The 23,650-nt window shown below is 48.5% G+C and overlaps 1 protein-coding gene across 5 annotated transcripts in view; it reads right to left on the bottom strand.

Moving 5' to 3' along the window:
• Positions 1 to 741: 741 nt before the first annotated feature.
• Positions 742 to 23,650, bottom strand: part of TTLL11 (tubulin tyrosine ligase like 11) — a 278,698-nt gene continuing 255,789 nt past the window's right edge. For all 5 annotated transcript variants that reach the window (XM_054501606.2, XM_054501605.2, XM_063649910.1 and 2 more), the window contains one exon: positions 742 to 3,439. In XM_054501606.2, coding sequence (XP_054357581.1) covers positions 3,147 to 3,439 — 293 coding nt within the window. In that variant the 3' untranslated portion in view covers positions 742 to 3,146. The remainder of the gene's footprint in view (positions 3,440 to 23,650) is intronic.

Here is a 23,650-nt window from a genome sequence, read left to right on the forward strand (position 1 = left end):
TTCCCCCCCCCCAGATTGGTCCCACTAACTTGTCATACTTGGATGTGAACCCCCCAAACTGAGCACAGGCTGAGCCTGATCTTCTTACCCGTTCATTCCAAGCCCCCCGGAGTGCCCAGCTCTCCAGGAACTCAGCCAGCAGACTAGGGAGAGGACTGTGTGTGCATCGAGGGTGGGGAGAGACAGGCGTCAGCAGGAGCGGGAAGGGGCAGGAGAGGGGGAGGGAGAATACGCTGGAGATGGATCCTGAGGGCCCTTGCAGGGATGGGGCTTATCCTGCAGCAAAGCACAGGGGCTGCCGGACTCCCGGCTCTGCTTCCTGTCTTCTCGGAGGAAGGAACCATCTGCTTTTGCTATCGTTTCAATTACATCCAATAAAACGAGTGGCCGATTACCAAAGGGGTAAACACAGTGGGGCTTCTTATTAGGAATGGAGGAGGCGGGGTGAGTCAGTTATCACTCATTCTGACAATGGAGCAGCCTCAAAATGCTTTCGGTTGAACTGAAAAGGGCCAATCTGTCAGGACTGGCCTCTCATAAAACCGCAGCCTCGTTTCCCTAACAATCAGCAGGGAGGCTCCGTGCCCTGCAGGTGGCTGGGGCTATCGGGGCATTGTCTGCAGAGGAGGGGGCTGCTCCCGGGATAGAGGGGCCATGGTGGGCAGAGCAGATGATGGCATGGGGTGGGAGAGGCCCTCACCAGGAGAGCTGATGTTTTCATATCACCCCAAACAAAGTGGCTGGAATTCAACCTCTTGGTTTTATTTTTCAAAATATTCAATGTGCTTGGTTGGTTTTAGACCTGAACATTGCACTCCACTTTGGCAAGCGAGTACTTTCTGAAGACCAACTTCAAGAAATGGTGTCACGTGAGAGCTTTGTTAAGACTTCCGGTGGCTCCCAGCTGATGACAAGTGTGCCCAGACGTGCTTACTCTGGTCTTTCTCTGGGAAATCCATTTGTTCTGCCAAAGGGGACTGGGAGAGCTGCATGGGGGCTTCAAACATTGTTTCTCACGCTGGACCATTTAGGAGCCCTGACTGCCTTGTCCCATGCCACCAGACCATGACGGACCCCAGGCAACCCGGGGGGGGGGGGGGTAGAGCTGCAGGGTCTTTACTTGGAGCTGAATTCATGCTCACCCAGGGACAAGGAGCCAAAGACAGACACACCTGGACCAAGTCCTGACTACATGGCCTCCTGGGCCTTCCTTTCCTCATCTGAAAGGGGAGCTGCGTTACAGACCTGCCCTACTACCTGGGGAACTGAGCCGATGACACCTCCACAGCGCCCCATGTAGAGAACGCTCGACACACCTCAGGAGGCACATCCTGCCAGTGCCACCTTCCCACCTGTCCTGCCTTCTGCCTGGGAAAATAAAGTGATTGCAAAAGTCTGCTGTCATTCACTGAACACCCCAGAGTGGGCTCTGCAGGGCTCAGTTCCACGGCCCCTCTCAGCTGGGGAAGGGCAGTGGCCTTTGGGCTCTGCTAGCAGCAGAGAAGGGGCGCTGCGTGGCAGCCACACTGCAGGGGAAACAGGTTTTCCTCCTTGAGAGGGTGAGCTCCTGGCAGGAAGGAGCTCCAGGCAAGGATGAACAGAGCAGCCCCTGCTCTGAAATCGCTTGCCAACAATTGGAGACATCTCGGATTAACAATCTTGTCTTTGGGTTTAAAAATACTCTGAGGAGGGCAGATTCAAGTAACTTGTTTCCACAGATGCTTTTGAGTACCTGTTATGAACCAGGTCAACTGCTCTTATCAGTTTGGGTCAGGAGTCAGGACAGGAGGTTGGAAGGAAGGAGGAGAAAGCTGCAGGAGCTTGTTTGGGATGCACCTCTGCCTCCCAGGACCCTCCCTTGCCACGCACTACGAGCATTTTCTGAGTCCTACAGTGCACCACACCAGGCACAGCACTAGTGCCTCAAATATTTTCCTCTACCTCGCTTGCAGCACGATGGCTGACTCTTCCCAGGGTCCTCAGCATCCTTTAAAGGGATCCTCCAGGAAAGGGCCACATTAACCCCAAATCCAACCACACTCTGGAGAGCTTGGCTTTGCCAGGTCCTGCCTGCCTGTCTTCAATGGGCCCTGGACCTTGGCATGCCCAAGGCTGTTTCCAAAATGCCACCTTCTGTGGCCTGTGTGGCGTTTCCTCTGAGAGGGGGACTACCTGGGGATACAGATAGAGACAAGGAAAAGGTCTCATGGAAGACAGCGTGAGCTCCCCTGACTCTGGCACCAGGTCCGACATACACTACTCCTCTTGCTCTGGTTCTTATCCATGTCTGATTTCCTTCCCTCACCCAGGGCTCCCAGCACAGTGCTGGGCATGCAGGGACCCCTGGCAGTGCTTGTTGTGGACACGCTGGCCACGTGACCAGCACCCCACCTATGCAGGGGTCCACTCAGACCATCTGGTCAGGGAGGCTAAAGATGGGATTCCTGCTTTGGGGTCACAGTCAAACAAAATCAAACAAAACGACCTCCGAGGCTCCTGCCAGCTCTGAGGCTCCAGGAGTCTTAGTTACTTCTTAATTAATTATTTCTTAATTAATAACAAACCAAATATTGCAGCAACAGGCAAGCTAATGAACTAAATGAGGTTAATCTGTTCACTACACCCATGTAGCACGTGACTGGGATGGGAGATTCGCAGACTCCTACTTGATATTTCCACTTCCTTCTCTCGGAACGGGCGGCAGGAAATAAACACGATGTTCTCAGGCTTTTCCCGGTGGGCGCGTGGAGGCCCCGGCAGCAGATCCTAACACTCGGCTTCCTCTCCACAGCTCCGGGCCTTGGGATCCATTGTGTCCTGTGCCCCAAATACAACAGATTTGTCCCAGTTGGTGCTTCCTGTGAGCCCAGAATAGAAGGTGCCATCTGTCACGTTTTAGATGTCATATGTCCGATGACTGATGACTCGAAAACAGGGTGTATCACCAGGAGGTGCGAGGAGGAAGGCAGGTGAGAACCAGCCAGCCTGGTGAAGCACAGCTCAGCCGCACACAGAGACAGTTCGTGGGGACCTCAGCTGGGCCCCTCGGCAGCCTGCCTGCCATTCCTCTGCAGGCAGAATGCGTGGGGCGCTCCAGCCCTGAAAGCTCCTCTCGTCTTCCGTCTTCCAGGAGGACAGAGTGGCCCTCAGGACAGGGTATGTCTGGGATGGGAGAGCTTATTGGCGCAGGTGGTGCGGGGTGGGGTGTTGTCCCCTGCTGGCTGGGCCGAGGGGGAGGGCTCCTGGGGAGGGCCACGTTGTGAGGGCCGGCCCCCTGACGGGACGCCCCGGCCACACACCAGGCGTTTTTCATCCAGCAGGGACAGGTGGTACTCGCAAAGGTCAATCAGTGAGGCCACTTGCTCATGAAGTGGCAGCATCTTGAACTTCCTCTGAGCCAGGAAAAAGAAAGCTTCTACGAAGGCCTGCAGACACATCCCTGTGAACAAAGAGACTGGATGAGGGGGTGCACACAGCTGCCCTACGCTGCCCTGGGAAGGCCCATCTCCAGCCACAAGGATGTCAGCAAGAGCTAGCCCCACTCCCCACCACCGTCTCCATTCCAGAAACTCCTAACAGGGCTAACTCATTCACAGAGTGCCCACCATGCCCACCAGTCACTAGCTGGGCATTTTATGGCCATGTGCAGACCAAATCCCTCACACAGCCCTGTGAAGGAAGTTCGGTTAACCCTATTTTGCAGATGAGGAAGTTGAGTCTCAGAGACACGGAGAGACCTGGGGAAAGTTATATAAGATTTAAACCTAGCTCAAAGCCTTGTAAAATGTCCACAATGAAATGCCCCCATTAAAACCCAGCTCCTGGCCAGGTGCAGTGGCTCACGCCTATAATCCCAGCACTTTGGGAGGCGGAGGTGCGTGGATCACTTGAGGTCAGGAGTTCGAGACCAGCCTGGCCAACATGGAGAAACTTCATCTCTACTAAAAGTACAAAAATTAACTGGGTGTGGTGGCATATGCCTGTAATCCCAGCTACTCAGGAGGCTAAGGCAGGAGAATCATTTGAACCTGGGAGGCAGAGGTTGCAGTGAGCTGAGATCGTGTCACTGTACTCCAGCCTGGGTGACAGAGTGAGACTCCATCTCAGAAAACAAAAACAAAAAAACCCAGCTTCTTAACTTTTATAATCAGGGAACAAGGTTATGAAGATATGAAGATAAACCCGGTTTGACGGCAAAGTTCTATCTGATAACAGAGATGCTGGTTACATGGGTGTGTGCATTTGTCAAAACTCAAATTGTGCCTTAAGGCTCATGCATTTTGCTGTCTGTAAATTTTACCCCCCAAAGTAAAATAAACCCAACTGTCATTTCTCTGGCCCAAACTATGTTCTGGAAAGAATAAATAGTCATCCCTACAACACCCCTGGAATGCTCTTCCCTGGTTTTGTCTTATAAGCGTCTACTTATCTTTGGGACCTGAGCTCAAAATCACTGACTCAGTAAAACCTTCCCTGATCCCCAGATTAGACCCGGCCCCTGGTACAGGATTCCTGCACTTCTCTTTGCAGCACCAGCTGCGGCTTGCTCTGTGTCTGTCTGTCCGTGTGGTCCCCATCCTCCTCTCTGGACTGTGCGCTTCCCGTGCTGCCCAGAGGTGCTCAGTATAGATGAATGAGTGAATGAATGAATGGGTGCATTGACGTTAGGTGCTTTACCAACAGTGCCACTAATTCTCACAATACCTTTATGAGGTAAATATTATTATGCCCCATCTTACAGATTAAGAAACTGATGGCAGGGTGTGGTGGCTCACACCTGTAATCCTAGCACTTTGGGAGGCCGAGGTAGGCGGATCACGAGGTCAGGAGATGGAGACCATCCTGTCCAATATGGTGAAACCCTGTCTCTACTAAAAATACCAAAACTAGCTGGGTGTGGTGGTGCGTGCCTGTAATCCCAACTACTCAGGAGGCTGATGCAAGGGAAACGCTTGAACCAGGAAGTCGGAGGTTGCAATGAGCCAAGATCGCGCCACTGCACTCCAGCCTGGCGACAGACAGAGCAAGACTCCATCTCAAAAAAAAGAAAAAAAGAAACTGATAGAGAGGTGAAGTAACTTCCCTAAGGCCACACAGCCAGGGAAGAGTGGCCTGGAAATTCAAACTGACTCCCAAGTTTTTTAACTAAGTTAAAAGTTTCAACTGCCTGAAAGGGTCTGAGTCTTCCCAATGTCCAAGTAAAACTGGAACCCTGGGATCTAAACCTATAGGAGTCCCTGGGCTCTTTGGGAAAGGTGACAGTAAGGTTGGACTGAACACCACGTGGCATTTTAGATTAGGCTGGTGTCGACTCTGAAATCCACGCCTTCCTGGTGACTGTGCATTATTTACCTGCTTCTGGCACCAGGGGCAGAAGCCTGGCCTAGGATTTGTAGATCTCCATACAGACCCTGGGATCCCAGAGCTATTTTTGCCTTGGGAACTTGAGCTGGGCAAAGAAGTTGTGTTTTGCCTCCCTTATAGTCCACCAAAGCTCTTGGGCTTGGGTTCTTTTGACTGCAAACATCCTACAAGGCCGCTGCTCTGTTTGATCCTGATATGAGGAATTGATAAAATGGGTTTTACACCAGGGTTACTTTTAATGTAAACAGCGGCCTGGGATGGGCAAAGACACAGGGGAGCGGGAGCCTTGGTCTGACTCAAGAGACAGATGTTTCCTAGTCACCAACTCTGGGCCAGGCCTCTCATAGGGTGGGCGTGTGCCCGTGCAAGTATGTGCCTCTGTGTGTGTGTGTGAGATGGTCGGGCGGGAGGGTCAGATACACATGGAGTGAGAAGATTAGGATCTAAGGCCCGAGAAACTCAGTCCCAGTCCCCTACTTCCCAACGGTGTGATGTAAACAGCGCCACTCAAAGTGTGGCCGGCTGACAGTGCCAAGTCCATGAACTGTGTGTCCCTGGTCCCTGACAAGATAAGGCGCTTGGGCCAGAATGTTAATCATGGTCCTCATCAATCACACTGTTTAGTGCTGTTGACAGTATTTAGTATAATAGCACGTCTTCCTCTATAAAGGAAGCAGCGTGCTGTCTACATTCTGGCTCAGGCATCTTGTCCAGGACTGTGACAGTCTGTGGGTTGCAACTTTGAGTAACTTTGCTCTGCAAAGCCCTTCCCAGCTGTAATGCGCACTCCAATCACCAGCTTGTTCAAATGCGAATACTGGGGTGGGGCCCAAGGCACTGAATTTCTAGCAAGCTTCCTGGTGGTGCTGATGCCACACTTCGAACGGCAAGGATCTAGCCACTCACTGCACCTCTTTACTCAACAAATGTCAGTTTTCTTCCCTTAGTTGATGGTAGAATGTGATTAGAGCTATAATGCATAGAAAACATACAATGAGGACCAATTTGGAAAAAAAAAAAGCACGGCAACATCATCTAGAAGACATTCTAAAACGAGAAGTGGGATCTCACTGTGCTGCCTTGGCTTTCTTTCTGCTTGTCTGCATTTTGTGATTTTCTACAGTAAACACGGATGCCATTTAAACATCTGCAGTGGGAAATTCTGGTGTGTGGAAAGAGATGATGTAGGGGGAGATGCTTTTAATTATGAACCCCTTACCACTATTTGAATTTGAAGTCAGGCACATGTATTACTTTGAAAAAAAAAATACAATGCAAACTTTTTGCACATATATTCTACTTTTTATCAAAGTAGAATATATGTGTATATATATATATATATAACCAGTAACCCATATATATATATATATATATATATATACACACACACATATATATGGGTTATATATATGGGTAAGACACATATATATATGAGTGTGTGGGTGTGTATATATATATGGGTTTATATATATATGGGTTATATATATGGGTTTTATATATACATATGTATATAGGTAAAACCATATATATATATATATATGGGTAAAACCATATACATATATATGGGTAAAACCATATATATATAGATATAGATATGTGGGTAAAACCATATAAATATATATATATGGATAAAACCATATATATATATGGATAAAACCATATATATAGATATATGGATAAAACCATATATATAGATATATGGATAAAACCATATATATATAGATATATGGATAAAACCATATATATATAGATATATGGATAAAACCATATATATAGATATATGGATAAAACCATATATATATAGATATATGGATAAAACCATATATATATAGATATATGGATAAAACCATATATATATATGGATAAAACCATATATATATATATATGGATAAAACCATATATATATATATATGGATAAAACCATATATATATATATGGATAAAACCATATATATATATATGGATAAAACCATATATATATATATATGGATAAAACCATATATATATATGGATAAAACCATATATATATATATATGGATAAAACCATATATATATATGGATAAAACCATATATATATATATGGATAAAACCATATATATATATGTATATGGTTTTATACCAGGGTTACTTTTGGCAGGGCTGGGATTTGAACCCAAGCCTCATGCACTGCTGCTTCTGCACCTTATTCCCAGAAACTCTCTGGAGCATCCCTGCCAAGGGTGCCTGAGGATGGAAATGGTAGAACCTGCAGGAAACACTGAACCTAACACCTTGAAGGATCCAGGGGTTGGGGGCATTGGTGGAGGCTTTTGGCGAAGTGGGCATGAGAGTGGGGCCATGCAGAATGAGGAGGGCTTGGATGGGTGGAGAAGTGCTGGGGGTGGTCGGCTAGGCTGAGAGCAGGGACCTGTGGGGCAGGGAGGCAGGGTGGATGGCCCGGGGGCCTGCCACAGGACAGGCTGGGGAAGAGGCCAAAGGGACTAAACCCAGAGAGCACCGGTGGTCACTATAGGGCTGGAGTCAATGTCAGGTGAAGCCATTGGGAGCCCCTGCAGGTGCTGGGCAAGGCCCGCATGATCCGAGTCCCATGGGTTTGGACCCATAACAGCCTGATCACATTTTCTAGTCTGATGATTTCTAACCATTTTTTTATAGTGATAGAAACTGTGTGGGATTTTTTTTCTTCTCTTGTTTTATTTCTTAAGTGAACTCTTCCGAGGGAGTCCAGCATGCCAGACAGGTAAAGGGACCCTTCTCCCCTCTGTTTTAGTCAGGTGAATGGTGGCTTAGAGGCCTGCCACACAGCCCCTCATCCCTCGGGGCCCTTGGATCTTCATAAGCAGCACAATCACTGTCACCCTGAGGCCCTCGAACCCTTGTCTAGCATTTGCATTTTGCCGAAGGGTGGGGATGGAAAGTACCTGAGGCCCCCCAAGTCACACTCAGCAACTGACAGAAACAGGGCTCCACCCTAGCTCTGGGACTGGGGCCCAGGGTACCCTCAAACCACATCTCCCCCTCCAAAAAGAAACTGAACGCAAAATCAAACCAATCACTTCTCTGGCCATGGAATGTCTCCACTGATAGACGGTCCTGTTGAACGCATGCCGGCGAGTGTGGGGGGACGCGGGGATGCCCCAAACTGCACTCCATGAGCATATGGGCCTCTGGTCCCACAATGGCCCATTCTAATAGCCCTTTGAGTTTGACTAGATATTGGCTTTAATCCTCAATTCATCAAGGTGGCCCAGGAAACGGTGGTCGGACCCAGGCCAGTATTCACTGAGCTTCAGAGAACGTAACCTTTTGAAGGTTTCAAGGGGGTGGGGATTGGGGGGGGAGCAGGAGTCAGCGCACTCAGATGATTCAAGTTATGCTGCAGGAGCAGGGCTGCTGGGGTTCCCCCTGAGAGTCAAGCTCAGGCTCTGGGCTGTCCCCTCTGACTGCAGTTTCCAGCCTTTTCCAGAGCCTCCACAATGGTTGATGTTCTACCAGGCGGAACTGGGGCTTTCGCCTTCCTTATTTTTATTTATTATAACATATAATGAGAGTCTTAGCAGAAAGTGCCATAGAGCCTATGCGTGGCCTTCCCTCCAGCAAGAACTTACATGTTCTCGCAGAATGACCTTCCATCCTTACTCTTTGTCCACAGGAAGATGTGTTGTCACTTAGTGATATTTTGAACTTTTTTTTTTTTTTTTTTTGAGATGGAGTTTCACTCTGTCGCCCAGGCTGGAGGACAGTGGTGAGATCTCGGCTCATTGCAACTTTCACCTCCCAGGTTCAAGCGATTCTCCTGCCTCAGCCTCCTGAGTAGCTGGGATTACAGGCATGCACCACTATAACTGGCTAATTTTTTGTGTTTTTAGTAGAGATGGGGCTTTCACCTTCTTGGCCAGGCTAGTCTTAAACTCCTGACCTCAACTGATCCGCCCACCTTGGCCTCCCAAAATGCTGGTATTACAGGCATGAGCCACCATGCCTGGCCACATGGAAGCTCATTTTGCTTAAAATTATATCATTAACATTTTTGTATGTTGCTATACAGCCTTCATAACCATTATTTTAGTGGTTGCATAACTGTCCATCAAATTTTTGCCTTCTATACCATTTCACCACCCCGTCTCTGTTGAACACAAAGACTATTTACATTTGCTCACTATTGTTGAGAATATTATAATCAACACTTGGTATTTCATTGTTTTTATTTATGATTCATTTATTCCCTTACAATAAAACCCTTGGGACCTGGGTGCTTGTTTTTGTTTTTAATAAACGTAAGGTTAGTTTAGTAATTGACTTCATGTTAAAAATACCTAAAACCTTACAGAGGCTGGGTGAGATGGCTTAACCCTGTAATCCCAGCACTTTGGGAGGCTGAGGCAGGAGGATCGCTTGAGCCCAGGAATTTGAGGCTGAAGTGAGCTATGATCACACCACAGCACTCCTGCCTGGGCAACAGACAAGACCCTGTCATTTTTTTTTTTTTTTTTTTTTTTTGAGACGGAGTCTTGCTCTGTCGCCCAGGCTGGAGTGCAGTGGCATGATCTTGGCTCAACCTCTGCCTCCTGGGTTCAAGCAATTCTCCTGCCTCAGCCTCCCTAGCAGCTGGGATTACAGGTCCCCGCCACCACGCCCAGCTAATTTTTTTGTATTTTAGTAGAGATGGGGTTTCACCACATTGGCCAGGCTGGTCTCAAACTCCTGACCTCAAGTAATCCACCAACCTCGGCCTCCCAAAGTGCTGGGATTACAAGCATGAGCCACCGCGCCCAGCCAAGACGCTGTCTTCTAAAAAATTTTTAAAAAGAAAATCTCATAGAGTACCCAAATGGACAAAGCACATGAATGGGCAATTCACATATATCAGCAAATAAGAGAGAAGACATCCAGCCCCATCCAAGCCACAGGGGCTACTGCTCACCAAGTAAACTAACAAAAGTATTAAATACTGATAATGGGAGGTAGTGGTGAAATTGCTATAGACTTTGGAAAAGCAATTTGGTGAAAGTTTTAAGAGCCATTCAAATGTTTATTAGGGAGGTAAGGAGGAAAAACAAAAAATAGATGTGTTTATATCATTGAACACAGTGATCACAATCCTAGGAATCTACCCTAAGAAAATATTCCTTCCAAAGGAAAACAATGTATACAATGGTATTCATTGCAAACTTATTTATAGTACCACGGGGCATGGGGGAAGGCAGTGCTAGACTTATAGGGTATTTTAATATCTTCATTCTTTTCTGAATTTTCCAAATAAGATAATGCATGCTCATTGTTGATAATAATTCAAGTACACACACACACACACACACACACACACACACACACACACACATAATTTAAAAAATACCCCCAACCTAGCCTCTGAGGTCACTGGTTCTGGGAATCTGTCCTTGGCCATCCCCAGGTGGAGTTAATCACCCTTCATGGTGCTTCTTCTTGTTTCTTATCGTATACTAGGATAAATCCATGGGTACATGGCTGTCTCTCCAATGAGACTGTGCTCCTGCAGGTGGGGACCATGTCCCTGTCTTCTCTACATTCCCAGAGCCCAGCATAGCCTGGAACACAGTGAGCATCAATAAAGATGCATTTAATCCACTGAATAGAATGTGAACCTTGTAACAGTCGTGTGATGCAGGTGTTATTATGCTCACTTTATACCTGAGGACACTGAGGTAAGCCAAGGGGCGAAGAGAAAACAGACCCATGGAAACCCTTCTCTTAGAAGACCTGCAGACTTATGAAACCTCAATGACCCAGACCAGAGGCTCTCGAACTTTCGAACTTCCGGGAGGGCTTGCTAAAATACAGATGGAGGGTCCAGCCCCACAGTTTCTGATTCAGAGGGCTGAGGTGGGGCCTGGGAGTTTGCATCTCTCACAAGATCCCAGGTGATGCTGAACCCTACTCCTTCCCCTTCCTGCTCCCCACTGCACAGTCCAGTCTGTATAAACTTCACTCAGAATGTCCGTCTGCAAAGCGGGGCTTATTTGCAAAAGGACCTGCCCCCAAACTGAGAGAAGCTTGACTTTGGGCTAAAAATGTCTACATTTTAAAGACACTCTGATTGAGAGCAAACCCAACCAGTTATTTTTAAAAGACTAATGATGGAGCTGAAAAGCCATGGAATGATTCCAACTGTGCATTAAGTCCTTTCTGAGAAACCGCACAGCCCCAGATTCTTCCAGCGTCATTGCTTGCCCACCAAGTGGGAGAGAACACTCTCCATGCCGTCTCCTAGGCCCTGCCCTTCCCTGTCTGGGCTATGATAGAGGAGACCCGGAAGGTTCCAGAAGGCCAGGCCACAGGGGGCTCTGTAGACCATAGCAGGACTTTGGATTTCAAAATGAAGAAGATGGGAGGTCACTGGGGAGTCCTGAAGTGGTATGTCACTGTGGAAGCTGTGTTGAAACCCAGTGGTAGGGGCACATGTGAGAACAAAGAGATCCATTCAGGGGCTACTGCACCAGTCCAAGCGAGAGCTGACACGGTGGCTTTGACCAGTATGATACTGGTGGAGGTGGTGAGGGATGATTAGATACTGGATATGGTCCGAGGGTAGTGCCAGTGCCATCTGAGGTTTGCCCATGGTTGGATGTGGGTGTGGAATCTTATGCAGGAGGGCCTCTGACACCTCAGGCTGAGGAAACTGGCCTTCCCCTCAAGGTCAATGGTTTTCAAACATTTTACACATAAAATAATCTGGGGATCTTGCCAGAAATGCAGGTTCCTGTTCCCTCACCCTGGGGATTCTGTCTGTTGGCGGTGAGGCCCCAGAAACTGCATTTGTAACAGCAGCGTTGGGGCTTCTGCCCCAGTGAGTGATCAGGAAATGGAATGAACATGCCAACTTGGCCATCTCTTGAAGGGCTCTATCGGAGGCAGTGGAGTGAAGAAGTTAAGAGAACGGTCTGGCTGGACCCAGTGGCTCACGCCTGTAATCCCAGCACTTTGGGAGGCCGAGGTGGGTGGATCACAAGGTCAGGCATTCGAGACCAGCCTGGCCAACACAGTGAAACCCCGTCTCTACTAAATATACAAAAAATTAGCCAGACATGGTGGTGGGTGCCTGTAATCCCAGCTACTTGGGAGGCTGAGCCAGGAGAATCACTTGAACCTGGGAGGTGGAGGTTGCAGTGAGCTGAGATTGTGCCACTTTACTCCAGCCTGGGCAACAGAGAGATACTCTGTCTCAAAAAAAAAAAAAAAAAAAAGAGTGGTCTTTGAGAAACCTAGTACTGGGCTGGCTCTGCTGTGGGTGATCAAGAGCCTTTGGGGACACAGAACAAGCTTTATCCTCTGAAATCCCACTGCTCACTCTCTGCTCCTGGTCTTAGTCTGCTCGGGCTGCAAAATACCATAGCCTGGGTGGCTTAAACAACAGAAATTTACTTTCACAGTCCTGGAGGCTGGAAGTCTGAGATTGGGGTGCCAGCATAGTCATGTTCTGGTAAGGGCTGTCTTCCTGGTTTGCAGATGGCCGCCTTCTTGCCGTGTCCTCACATGGCAGAGAGGCAGATTGGGCTCTCTGGTGTCTCTTCTTATCAGGACGCTAATCCTATTCAATAAGAGACCCACCCTTATGACCTCATTTAACCTTAATTACTTCCTTAGAGGCTCCATCTCCAAATACAGCCACATGGAGGATAGTTAGGGTTTCAACATATAAATTTGGCGGGAGACACAATTCAGTTCATAGCACCCTCAAACCCTCAGTTCTGCTGAGGTGCACCTAGCTCTTGGGGACACTCTCCTACTACTACTCAAGTCTCTGAATTTACCTGAGCCATTTAGAAAAAAATATAAGCAATCCTACACTTCTTCCCTGCCCCTTCACCAGCACTCAGAAAACCCCTCACAGCTTGGATTGGGAGTTGAAAGGATCTCTTTGGTAACATTGCCTTAAAAGTAAAAGTAATGAAAGTAAACAGTAATCATTCATATTTATTTAGCCCTCATTATGTGGAAGGCCCTGGACTATGGGGTGCCTTCACACTATTTAATTTAATCAGACAAAAACCTTAGGAAGCGGGTATTGACAATCCATTTTACATTCAAGAAACTTGCCACAATCGCATGGCTGGTAGGTGGCAGACCCCAACCACCATGCTCTTAACTCCCTTAGTCCACTGCTGCTTTGAGAGTTTTCAAAGATTTGGCCAGGTGCAGTGGCTCATGCCTGTAATCCCAGCACTTTGAGAGGCCAAGGTGGGCGGATCACCTGAGGTCAGGCGTTCGAGACCAGCCTGACCAACACGGTGAAACCCTGTCTCTACTAAAAATACAAAAATTAGCCAGGCATGGCGACACGCACCTGAAGTCCCAGCTACTCAGGAAGCTTAGTCAGGAGAATCACTTGAACCCAGGAGGCGGAGGTTTCAGTGAGCTGAGATCACGTCAGTGCACTCCAGCCTGGGCAACACAGTGAGACTCCATCTCAAACAAAACAAAAAACAAACAAACAAACAAAAACTGGGGGTGAGTTTTCAAAGATTTGACCAAGTGTTAATTCCAGTCATTTAGAACAGAAACAATACCTGCCTTGCAATGAATGAGGGATGGAGCCTCATCTATCTCTGCTGGATGTCAACAAGAAGGTGCAGTTAGATTCGCTGGTCTTTGCAAACAGGCTTTCCCTACCTGCCATGCATGCCACAAGATAAGCTGTTGAGTATTTTCCTAAACTTCATTTAGATGTTGCTGGAGAAGGCAGCCTTCGAAACATTCCAGTTGCAGCCAGCTCCACGTCTCTCATCTGAGACCGCAACTTGGATATTGAGAGGCGGCCCCTGACAGACGATGGCCTCATTCTGTCAATAGGCTGGGTGAGGATGGCCCACCAGCTCCTTCTAGGCCAAAGCCCCCTGCTCTCCACTCCCGGGAAGGCATCCTTGCACTCAGGGCTTTATGAAAACACTGGGAGCTGCTCACCAATAATCTCGTCATCTCTTCCCCAGCTTAAGGATGGGAACAAGAATCCTATCTTACGTCTGCATAGCACTTTCCAGTTTACAAAGAACATCCATTTTTCTCATCTACTTCTCAGAGTAATGGTGGGAAGAGGACATGTTTATGCATATTCTTTATTTACAGTTGAGGAACACAGGCCCAGAGAGGCTAAGTGGCTTGTCAAGGTCATCGTCTAGGTGGGCGAGGCAACTTTTACATGCCTAGCTGACTTTCAAAACCACGCTCTTTTTCTACATTATGCTTTCTTAACATCTGACATTTATGTATTATTTTACAGTTTACAGAGCACATTTGAATATATGATATAATTAAATCCAAATTATTGTCGACAGCCAGGGATATTATCCCAGACTGAATATGAGATATTTTCTTCCTCTTAAAAATACCTGAGCTTCCTTGCTAGTAATTCTGTTTCCTGGGATTGGTGTGCTTAAACAGCCACTTGCCAAGCCCTTCTCTCTCCCCAATCTTTAAATCTCCTTCTTATTACTCACCTAGAAGAGATGTTTCTGTCTCATCGTACAATTCTAAATGTATAAGTATACAAGTTTGCTGTCTGGAATCATTGGTAGGAAATAAAGCTGAATGATCTTGACTAGAATTAGTTTAGTGCTTCCTATCTGTGTAGTGAAATGGCCCCCAGAAGAGCTATCTGTGAAGGCTGCACAAACTCCAAGGTGGTTCATCACAGGAATCTCAGTCTTCTCTTCATTCTTAGGGCATCTTGCAGCCCGGCTCCCTGTCTGCTGCTGCACGATTCCCCCAGACTTGACCACAATCTCTCTAGGCCTGAGGCTGGGGTCTCGAAGGACTCCCCACATGGTAGATCAAACCTGGGCATCTCCCAGGGAGATGGCATTCGGCTCCATGAATAGGGACAGGGACTCAGATGAGCTGGTCTGGGTCCCAGCTCTCCCACTTACTGGCTGTCAAGGCATTTTACTTTTCTGGGTCTCAGTATCTGCATCTGTAAAGTGGGGATAGTAATATCTGCCCTGAGTGGCTTTTTTTTTTTTCACAAGGTACCACACAGAAAAAGCAACACAGTGCTTAAAAAACAGCAGCACAGGCCAGGCGCGGTGGCTCACACCTGTAATCCCAGCACTTTGGGAGGCCAAAGCAGGCAGATCACAAGGTCAGAAGTTCGAGACCAGTCTGGCCAACATGGTGAAACTCCGTTTCTACTAAAAATACAAAAATTAGCCGGGCATGGTAGCACACACCTGTAATCCTAGCTACTCAGGAGGCTGAGGCAGGAGAATTGCTTGAACCCAGGATAGGGAGGTTGCAGTGAGTTGAGATTGTGCCACTGCACTCCAGCCTGGGTGACACAGTGAGACTCTGTCTCAGAAAAAAAAAAAAAATAGCGGGACAAGTGCTTCCCATCATCTTCCCACTTGGAAGTCCGTTCTCTCACCTCACTGGCCTGGAGTGCTATCACAATATTGGTTTCATTTTCTCTTATTGAAGTTGGCCAATTTCTTTTCCCCCTGCTGGACTGAGTTTCATGAGGCCAGGAATCTGAGTTAAGGGGCCTGGGATGTCCATGGTCTCTACCCCCGTGCACTGTGTGGCTTTGAGTTGGTCACTTTCCCTCAGTGGGCCTCACTTGCTTCCCCTATAAAGTGAGGGGCTGGCCGGGGTGATCTCTGAGGATTCCATAAGTATTGGAAGTGATGGTGACTTCTGAATATTTTAAGAAGTGGCATGTCCACGTTTATTGAGGACATTCTGCCCACCAGGATTCCCACTCGGCATTACCACGTCCTACTGCCACCCTAAGAGGCTGGCCTGCCAATACTCACGTTGTTAGAGAAAGTGCTGAGCTCAGGGAGACCCAAGCACCTGCCCAAGGTCACACTCCACCTGCCCAAGGTCCCATTACTGGAGAGTGGTAAGTGGTGGTGCTGCTCCCTACCAGTTCTCCCCCAACCCAGATGGAAATCTCAACGCAAAAAGCCTTGCTCCTGCCACCACCCACCCCACCAGCTCAGGAACAGAAGTTGCACATGCGCAGTCATTGTATTAAGCATTACAGCAACAACAAGTCACTATCACCTTTGTCCTTGGCCAGATGGAGAAATTAATAAGCGTCAGGACTGGACCATAAATAGACCTTGCAGAAAAATCATTACCCCCAGAAGCCAGCAGCACCAAAATAACAAACATAATCAAAGGTGAAAGCAACTCTTCCATCATTTCATTAATCACAGGTCATACTGCTGGCCACGGCAGAGTGGCCCAGAGGTCTCAGTCCAGTCCCATCCAACGTCACCCCTGATTCCATCATGACACGAACATAAGTTCCTGAGTCACCATCTGGGAAGACAGGGCCACAGTTCTGGTCACTGCTTCCTGCAACTGCTTTATGCTATTGTGGACATTTCTCGCCGGATTAATGGCTCCTATAGAACCTTCGGAGGCTCAGCACTCTTTCCTCAGCAAGTGGTCAAAATCTCTGGCTTAAAAAGGACTTCAGAGATAACACAATCCAGGCCCTTGCAGGGTAACAACAACACCCAGAATGACAAGCGGGATTACTAAGAGTGGTCTGTATACAACACGTGCTTAATATGTGTCAGGCACTGTGGTGAGTACTTTATGGGCACCTTTTGTGTAATCCTCAGAACAAAATCTGGATGGTAGATACTTTTATGGCCCCTGATTTTCTGTGGTTGTTTGCCTTTGTTTAGTGATATGGCAAAGCTTTGCATTTGTCTTGGGCTCTGTGTGTTAGCTGGGTGTGGGCAGACCTAGCCATTCACTCCAGAGTCCTCCAGGCTGGGGCTGGTAGAGGGGATAAAAAACCGGGGCAGATAAAGCATGATTTCTGGTTCTGTCTCTGTGGCTGTCTGTAGTTGCCCTGCGAGATTCTGAAGGGCATGGGTTGCCCTTCCTGACATTGCTAACAACAGCCATCCAGCCCCCCCCCCACTTGGTTGCTTCCAGCGATGGGGAGCTTATCACTGCCCCAGGAGGTCCCTTCTCACTGCCATGTGCTCTCTCCTCTCTGCCTGGGAGCTGAAATGTGCAAAACCTCCCCCGACACCCCTTTAACACAGCAAATCAACCTCTTCTTCCACCACCACAGCCTTTCTCTACAAGGATCTGAGGATTCAGAAGGCAGTAACCATGGCCACTCAGTTCTGCCAGCCCTGGCTGACTCCCCAGTGTGTGGATTCGGAGATGGGCGAGCCTCCTCTGATGCAGGGCAGGGAGAAGCAGGGAGAGGGCAGGGTGATCCAACGTGAGATGGGGGTGTTAGAACACAAAGGAACCTTTGTGGAACCTTCCTGCCTGGAAGAGGCAGGATAGGTTACAGGGTGCCTGTGGTGCACATGGTGAGAAAATTCAGACAGAGGCAATGCACAGATAGTGGAAAATGAAGGTCCTGTTTCCCTCCTCTGCCTTGCGACCTCCAATTCTTGTATGCTGGAAGTGAATGCTGTTTGCAATTTCTGGCATATACGCATCAAAATGAAATATGTGCACTGCTGTGTGCATCAATATCTGTATCCATATAATTTTGCACACAAATAGGATCACCTTATAGGTACTGTACTGCACTTATACAATCTTAACCATGCCTGACGCTTCTCCGTATCAGCATATATAGATCTACCCTGTTGTTTATAGACTGCATAGAATTCCATAGTATAGACGTACCATGAGTTTCTAAAATCCTTCCCCTACTAATGGACACTTAGGATGTTTTTCTCCTTTTTTCTTCTTTTTTTGATATTGTGAATAATGATGCAACAAACATCTTTGTGTATATATCAGTACATACTTGAATGAGCAATCATCTCTTTCCAGTGGAACTTATGGGTCAAGTAGTATGTATTATTTTTACTAGTATGTTTTGATAGCTCTTGCCAAATTAACTTGGGGTTGGGATCTTCAAGGATCAGCACTGGGGACGAAGATTTTTCTGAGGAGAGGAACTAGTAGTACAAAATCTTGGTGCTTTGAAAGGGCTTTTTTAGGGTGTTAGGGAACAGAGCTGGTGCTGTGGGCGGCCTGGCAGGTAGGCCTGGAGGGGGTGGGGGTGAGGGATGAGGGGAGGAAAGGGAGTTTGTCTACAGTCGGTCCTGATTAATGCTCCCAGCTTGTCAGTTTCTCCCCTGCTCCTGAATGCCACCATCTGCCATCAACCAGCCCTGGGATCTTGTGTGGTTGAAAAGCCTACCTTCCTGTCACTATCCTCTCTCTCTCTGTTCCCTCCTCAGCCAGACTGCCCTTCCCTCTTGGGGTGGCACTGCCTCCACAGCCTCCCTTCCAGCTCAAGAGAGGATGTCCACTCCCCGTCTCTCCTCCCAAAGGGCTCATGCCAAACGCCTTGGTACCTTCCACTCCCATGTCAGCTCTGAGCTCCTGTTGGCTCTCTCCCCACAGCATGTGACCACGTGGAAGCCTCCCTCCTGGAGACACGGTCTTCCCACGTCTGTTTCATCTTGCTCTCTCTCTCTTGCTGGCTTCTGTCTGCTTTTTCTTACTGCGGGCCCCACAGGGCTCTCTCTCTCGCTCTCTCTTCCTGTCATTCATTCCCCAGGTTGAAATACCTTCAATGAATCCATGCCCTCCAAATCATTATCTCCAGGCCAGCCTGCTTTTTTGCCACTGGGATATTGCATTAGCCTGTTAAAAATGAATCTCTTGGTCTTCTCTTCCCAATTCTGTTTTTCCTTGAGTCTCGCCCATTTTAATAAATGGTCTCTCCACCCGCCTAGTTGTTCAAGCCAGAAGCCTGAGGTCATTTTTGAGACTTCTCTCACCTCCTCTCAACACCTCCACATCCCTAGGACCATAAACCTCTGCTCTCCTGCCCTCACCCACCTGAGCAGCTATTCATCCCTTGAAGCCCCCATAGCCTCCTCACTGGTCTCCCTGCTTCCACTATTGCCCCTTTCAATACAGCATCCAGAATGACCTTTTAGAAACACAAATCAGGGCTGGGCGTAGTGGCTCATGCCTGTAATCCCAGCACTTTGGGAGGCTGAGGTGGGTGGATCACCTGAGGTCAGAAGTTCAAGACCAGCCTGGCCAACATGGTGAAACCCTGTCTCTACCAAAAATACAAAAATTAGCGGGGCGTTGTGGCATGTGCCTGTAGTCCCAGCTACTCAGGAGGCAGAGGCAGAAGAATCGCTTGAATCCAGGAGGCGGAGCTTGCAGTGAGCTGAGATTGTGCCACTGCACTTCAGACTGGGTGACAGAGTGAGATTCCGTCTCAAAAAAAGAAAGAAAGAAAGAAAGGAAGGAAGGAAGGAAGGAAGGAAAGAAAGAAAGATAGATCAAACCACGCACTCCCCCACTTTAAACTCTTCAACAACAACATTTCTTGCCCTGCTCTGAGGGATCGAGCCCCGCCTCTCCAGCTGCCTCTGGAACCCATGCCCCCGCTCCTGTCACCCGGCGGGCCTTCATTTCGCAGAAGCTGCTCCACGCGTTTCCCACCTTGGGGCCGGTCCCCGGCCTCTGCTCGGAACACCCTGAGTCCCACGCGGCAAAGCTTCCATCTCAGCATTACCTTCACTGACACATCTCTTTGATCCACCTCTTAATATAAATGAGGTCCTCTCTGTCCCCTCATTAAAACTTATTTCACAGAACACATCACAACGTCTAATTACATGCAATTTCTGCGTTTCCGTGTTTAATGTCTGCCTCAGCCCCCGGATGTCAGCAGTGCCAGGGCTTGGGTGTTCTGTTCGTCCCTGCCCGTCCCCATTACCCCCAGTGCCTGGCGTGTGGGGGCGGCTCATTGAACATTAGGTGATCCACTTAGGGTAGAAAAAATCCAGGCTTGATATCAGACATGCCTAAGTTCAAATCCAGGGTTGGCCTCTTACGCATTGTGGGGTGATCTTGGCTTACTCACTGCCCGGCTGGGAGCCTCAGTTTCTCTCTACCCTGCCCAGCTGTGGGGGGCTCAGTGATAGAAAACAGAAATAAGGGGCTGGGCCTGTGTCTGGCACATGGAAGACATGCTGGAAACATGGCCTTCTTTCTTGATTGTCTTTAAGTCATGAGAGGGGCCAAGCCTGGCAGAATAAAGAGTATTCTCATGGATGGCCGCGGCTCAGAATTCCCATTCTATCCAAAGATGGGCAAATTGGAAGATGGGCCAATTGGCCCTAACTCAGCCACCAACAGCAACCCTCTTCCCCATCCCCCCGACTGTCCAGGAGTTAACTGGCGGGGTCTTCTGGAATCTCCAGAAGACCTCAGCCTCAGCCTTCTCAGCCTTGGGCGGGGCAGAGCGGTGCCCACTCACCAAGTGTACCGAGCCCTATCCTTAAGGTGAGACCCCTCTGAGGAGCTCTTCAAAGCTGGCCTGCCATTTGGAGCAGTGACAGGAGGCAGATCAGTGTCAAAAATAAGACAGAACAGTGGGTTTCAACTTGACTCACATTAAGAATGTCATGTTAGAGCACAAATGAGAGAGAAGAGAAATGCTCTTTTATGCGGGAGTTTATTTTTGTCACTTTGTCAGAGAGAAATTGCAGCCTGGAGGGCACTGGAGCTGCACCGAATCACCCAAAACATTAACATGCAAATTGCCTTCTTTAGAGAAGGTAATTTTATTAGTGCACGAAAATGTTTCTTTCACTGTATTCATGCCTAGGAGCAGTGCTATCTGGGGGCCAGTTAGGGCAACCACAAGTGGAGAATTAGGGACAGTCCTGAACTCGGTTAGGATCTATTACCTCCCCAACTTGGGACCACTACGTATCCTCAGATGCATGGAACACAGTGCGCTGCTATGTGACAGCTGGCTACCGATGGATGCACAGGCTGGAGGGGGCAAGTGACTTGTTCAAGATCATACAGCTTCTTTTTTCTTTTCTGAGACAGAGTCTCACTTTGTCACTCAGGCTGGAGGGAGTGTAGTGGCGTGATCTTGGCTCACTGCAACCTCTACCTACCAGGTTCAAGCAATTCTCCTGCCTCAGCCTTCCAGGTAGCTGGGATTACAGGCAACTGCCACCACGCTTGGCTACTTTTTGTATTTTTAGTAGAGATGGGGTTTCACCATGTTGCCCAGGGTGGTCTTGAACTCCTGACCTTAAGTGATCTGCCTGCCTCAGCCTCCCAAAGTGCTGGGATTACAGGCATGAGCCACCATGCCCAGCCAATCATACAGTTTCAATGAGGAGGCAGAGTTGAGGCCACATGGCCTGTGTCCAGATACCAGGTGACCAATAGGGAACCACGGGGTCCTGGAAGTAGTCACTCTGAGAGTAAGGAGCCTAGTGAGACCCCATCTACCTATTTGTTCACTCACTTGCTTGATTATTCAATAAGCTTTCCCTGTGCTAGGCCCTGGGCCCCAAACATGAATCAGGCACTGGCATGAGGCACTTGGCCTCCACTGGGGGCAGGTGGAAAGGGGATAAGACACCTACAAATACTTCTGATCCAGCGAGCTATGACGGCTGGAGAGGTGTGCCTGGAATCAACAGAGCAAGGAGAGAGCATGGCTGTTTGGCAGGGAGGGCAGGGAGAAGGGTCTGGAAGCTTCACAGACAACTGTCTCACCCATGGGCCTTGTGCAGGCAATCAAGGCAGGGAGGGATGTTACAGGAAGGAGACACCATGAGCAGAGGCCCCACGATGGAAGCACGTTGGCTGGCCCCAAGCAGCACAAGACGTGTGGGCGAAGAGTGTGGCGGGAATGGGGGCTGTGGTTGTGGAGGATGGAGACGAGGCTGGCAAGTCTAATCTCAAAGGCTAAAGAGCTCAGACGTACCTGTATCCTGCAGGTAGCAGGCAAACCCTCCAGGGCCCATTCAGAACAGAACCGTGCTCCCCATGAGATTTTGGAAGGGAGGGGCTTCCCCAGGCCCTGTGTTGCCAAAATGACAGAAGGTTCTCTGAGGCTGTGCTTATGTAAGGCTTCCTCCTCCCTTCGCAGATGTGATCAGTGGGGAAGTGTGGGCAGAGACTCCCACCTGCTACCAAGAAGAACGCGCTCAGTCATGTAAGGTCTCACAGAACAGACGAGGTGAGCTCTCTTTCTCTAGAGGCTTCTTAGGGCCTCCCGGGCTGAGGACACATCTTTGCCCTGAGTCACGTGGCAGCTGCATGGTGTGGCTGTGGTGGGGCACGAAGAACTGCTACAGCAGCCCCAGGAAGCCGAAGGGGAAAAGCCCAATGATTATTATCGTTGGGCCAGACCATTCTTTGTTGTAGGGGTCTGTGTTGTGCATTTCAGGTGTCTAGCAGCAGCCCTGGGCTTGACCCACTAGATGCCAGTTTAGCAACTCCCTTCCCCCAGTATGACAACTAAAAATGTCTCAAATCATGGCCAGATGTCCCCCTGGGAGTTAAAATTATCACCAGTTGAGAACCACTTGTCTCTCAGGGAAGACATGGATGCCTGACCACTGGAAGTGTCCCAATTCTTCCATTGAGATGCAGAGCACCCCGAGAGCATGTGTCTGCCTTCTTCCATCTCTCAAGGGGCAAAGGACAGGGTATATTTCATCACATATTTGTGGACTATCTCAAAAAGGAATGTGGCTAACTTACTCCTTAAAAAATCTGGAAAAAGAGCAGGCTGGGGATGTAGAAAGCCAATGGACAGTCGGTGCTTCTTCCAATACTCTGCTAGGGTCTCAGAGTCCCTCACATGTAAAACAAGGGGGTTGAAAGAGATGATCTTTAGGGCTCCCTCTCCTTTTTTTAAAAAAAGACACATGGCCTCTCTCTGTCACCCAGGCTGGAGGACTGGAGTGCAGTGATGTAATCACAGCTCACCACAGCTTCAAGTTCCTGGGCTCAAGCAATCCTTCTGCCCCAGCATTCTGAGTAGCCAGGATTACAGGTGCATGCCACCCTGCCTGGCTAATGTTTTTGTAACTTTGTGTATGTGTGTGTAGAGACAGGGTCTCGCTATGTTTCCCAGGCTGGTCACAAACTCCTGGGCTCAAGTGATCCTCCTGCCTTGGCCTCCCAAAGTACAGGCATGAGCTACTGTGTGCCTGGCCCTCTTCTACTTTTGAACACTATGATTCCATGTCAGTAAGATGAATATGTAGGAAATGTTACCCATGAATTCTGAAGGTGGCTCCTATGGGCCAGACGAGTCTCTGTCTTGGGTAACCTGGGCATTTTCTTGATGACAAAGAACTGATCAGATGGTTTGTGAGATTCTCTCTGCTCTCTTGGGTTAAACGAGTAAGCCCAGATTTCCCCGGAGAATCTCTGAAAGGTAAACACTTCTGGAATGTTGGTCATTGCTGCAGTTTCTCAAAGACCATTAGAATCTAAAGACAAAGAATTATGGCTCTACCACTCACGAG

The sequence above is a fragment of the Pongo pygmaeus genome, chromosome 13 (genome assembly GCF_028885625.2).
Source record: "Pongo pygmaeus isolate AG05252 chromosome 13, NHGRI_mPonPyg2-v2.0_pri, whole genome shotgun sequence".
Lineage (NCBI taxonomy): Eukaryota > Metazoa > Chordata > Mammalia > Primates > Hominidae > Pongo > Pongo pygmaeus.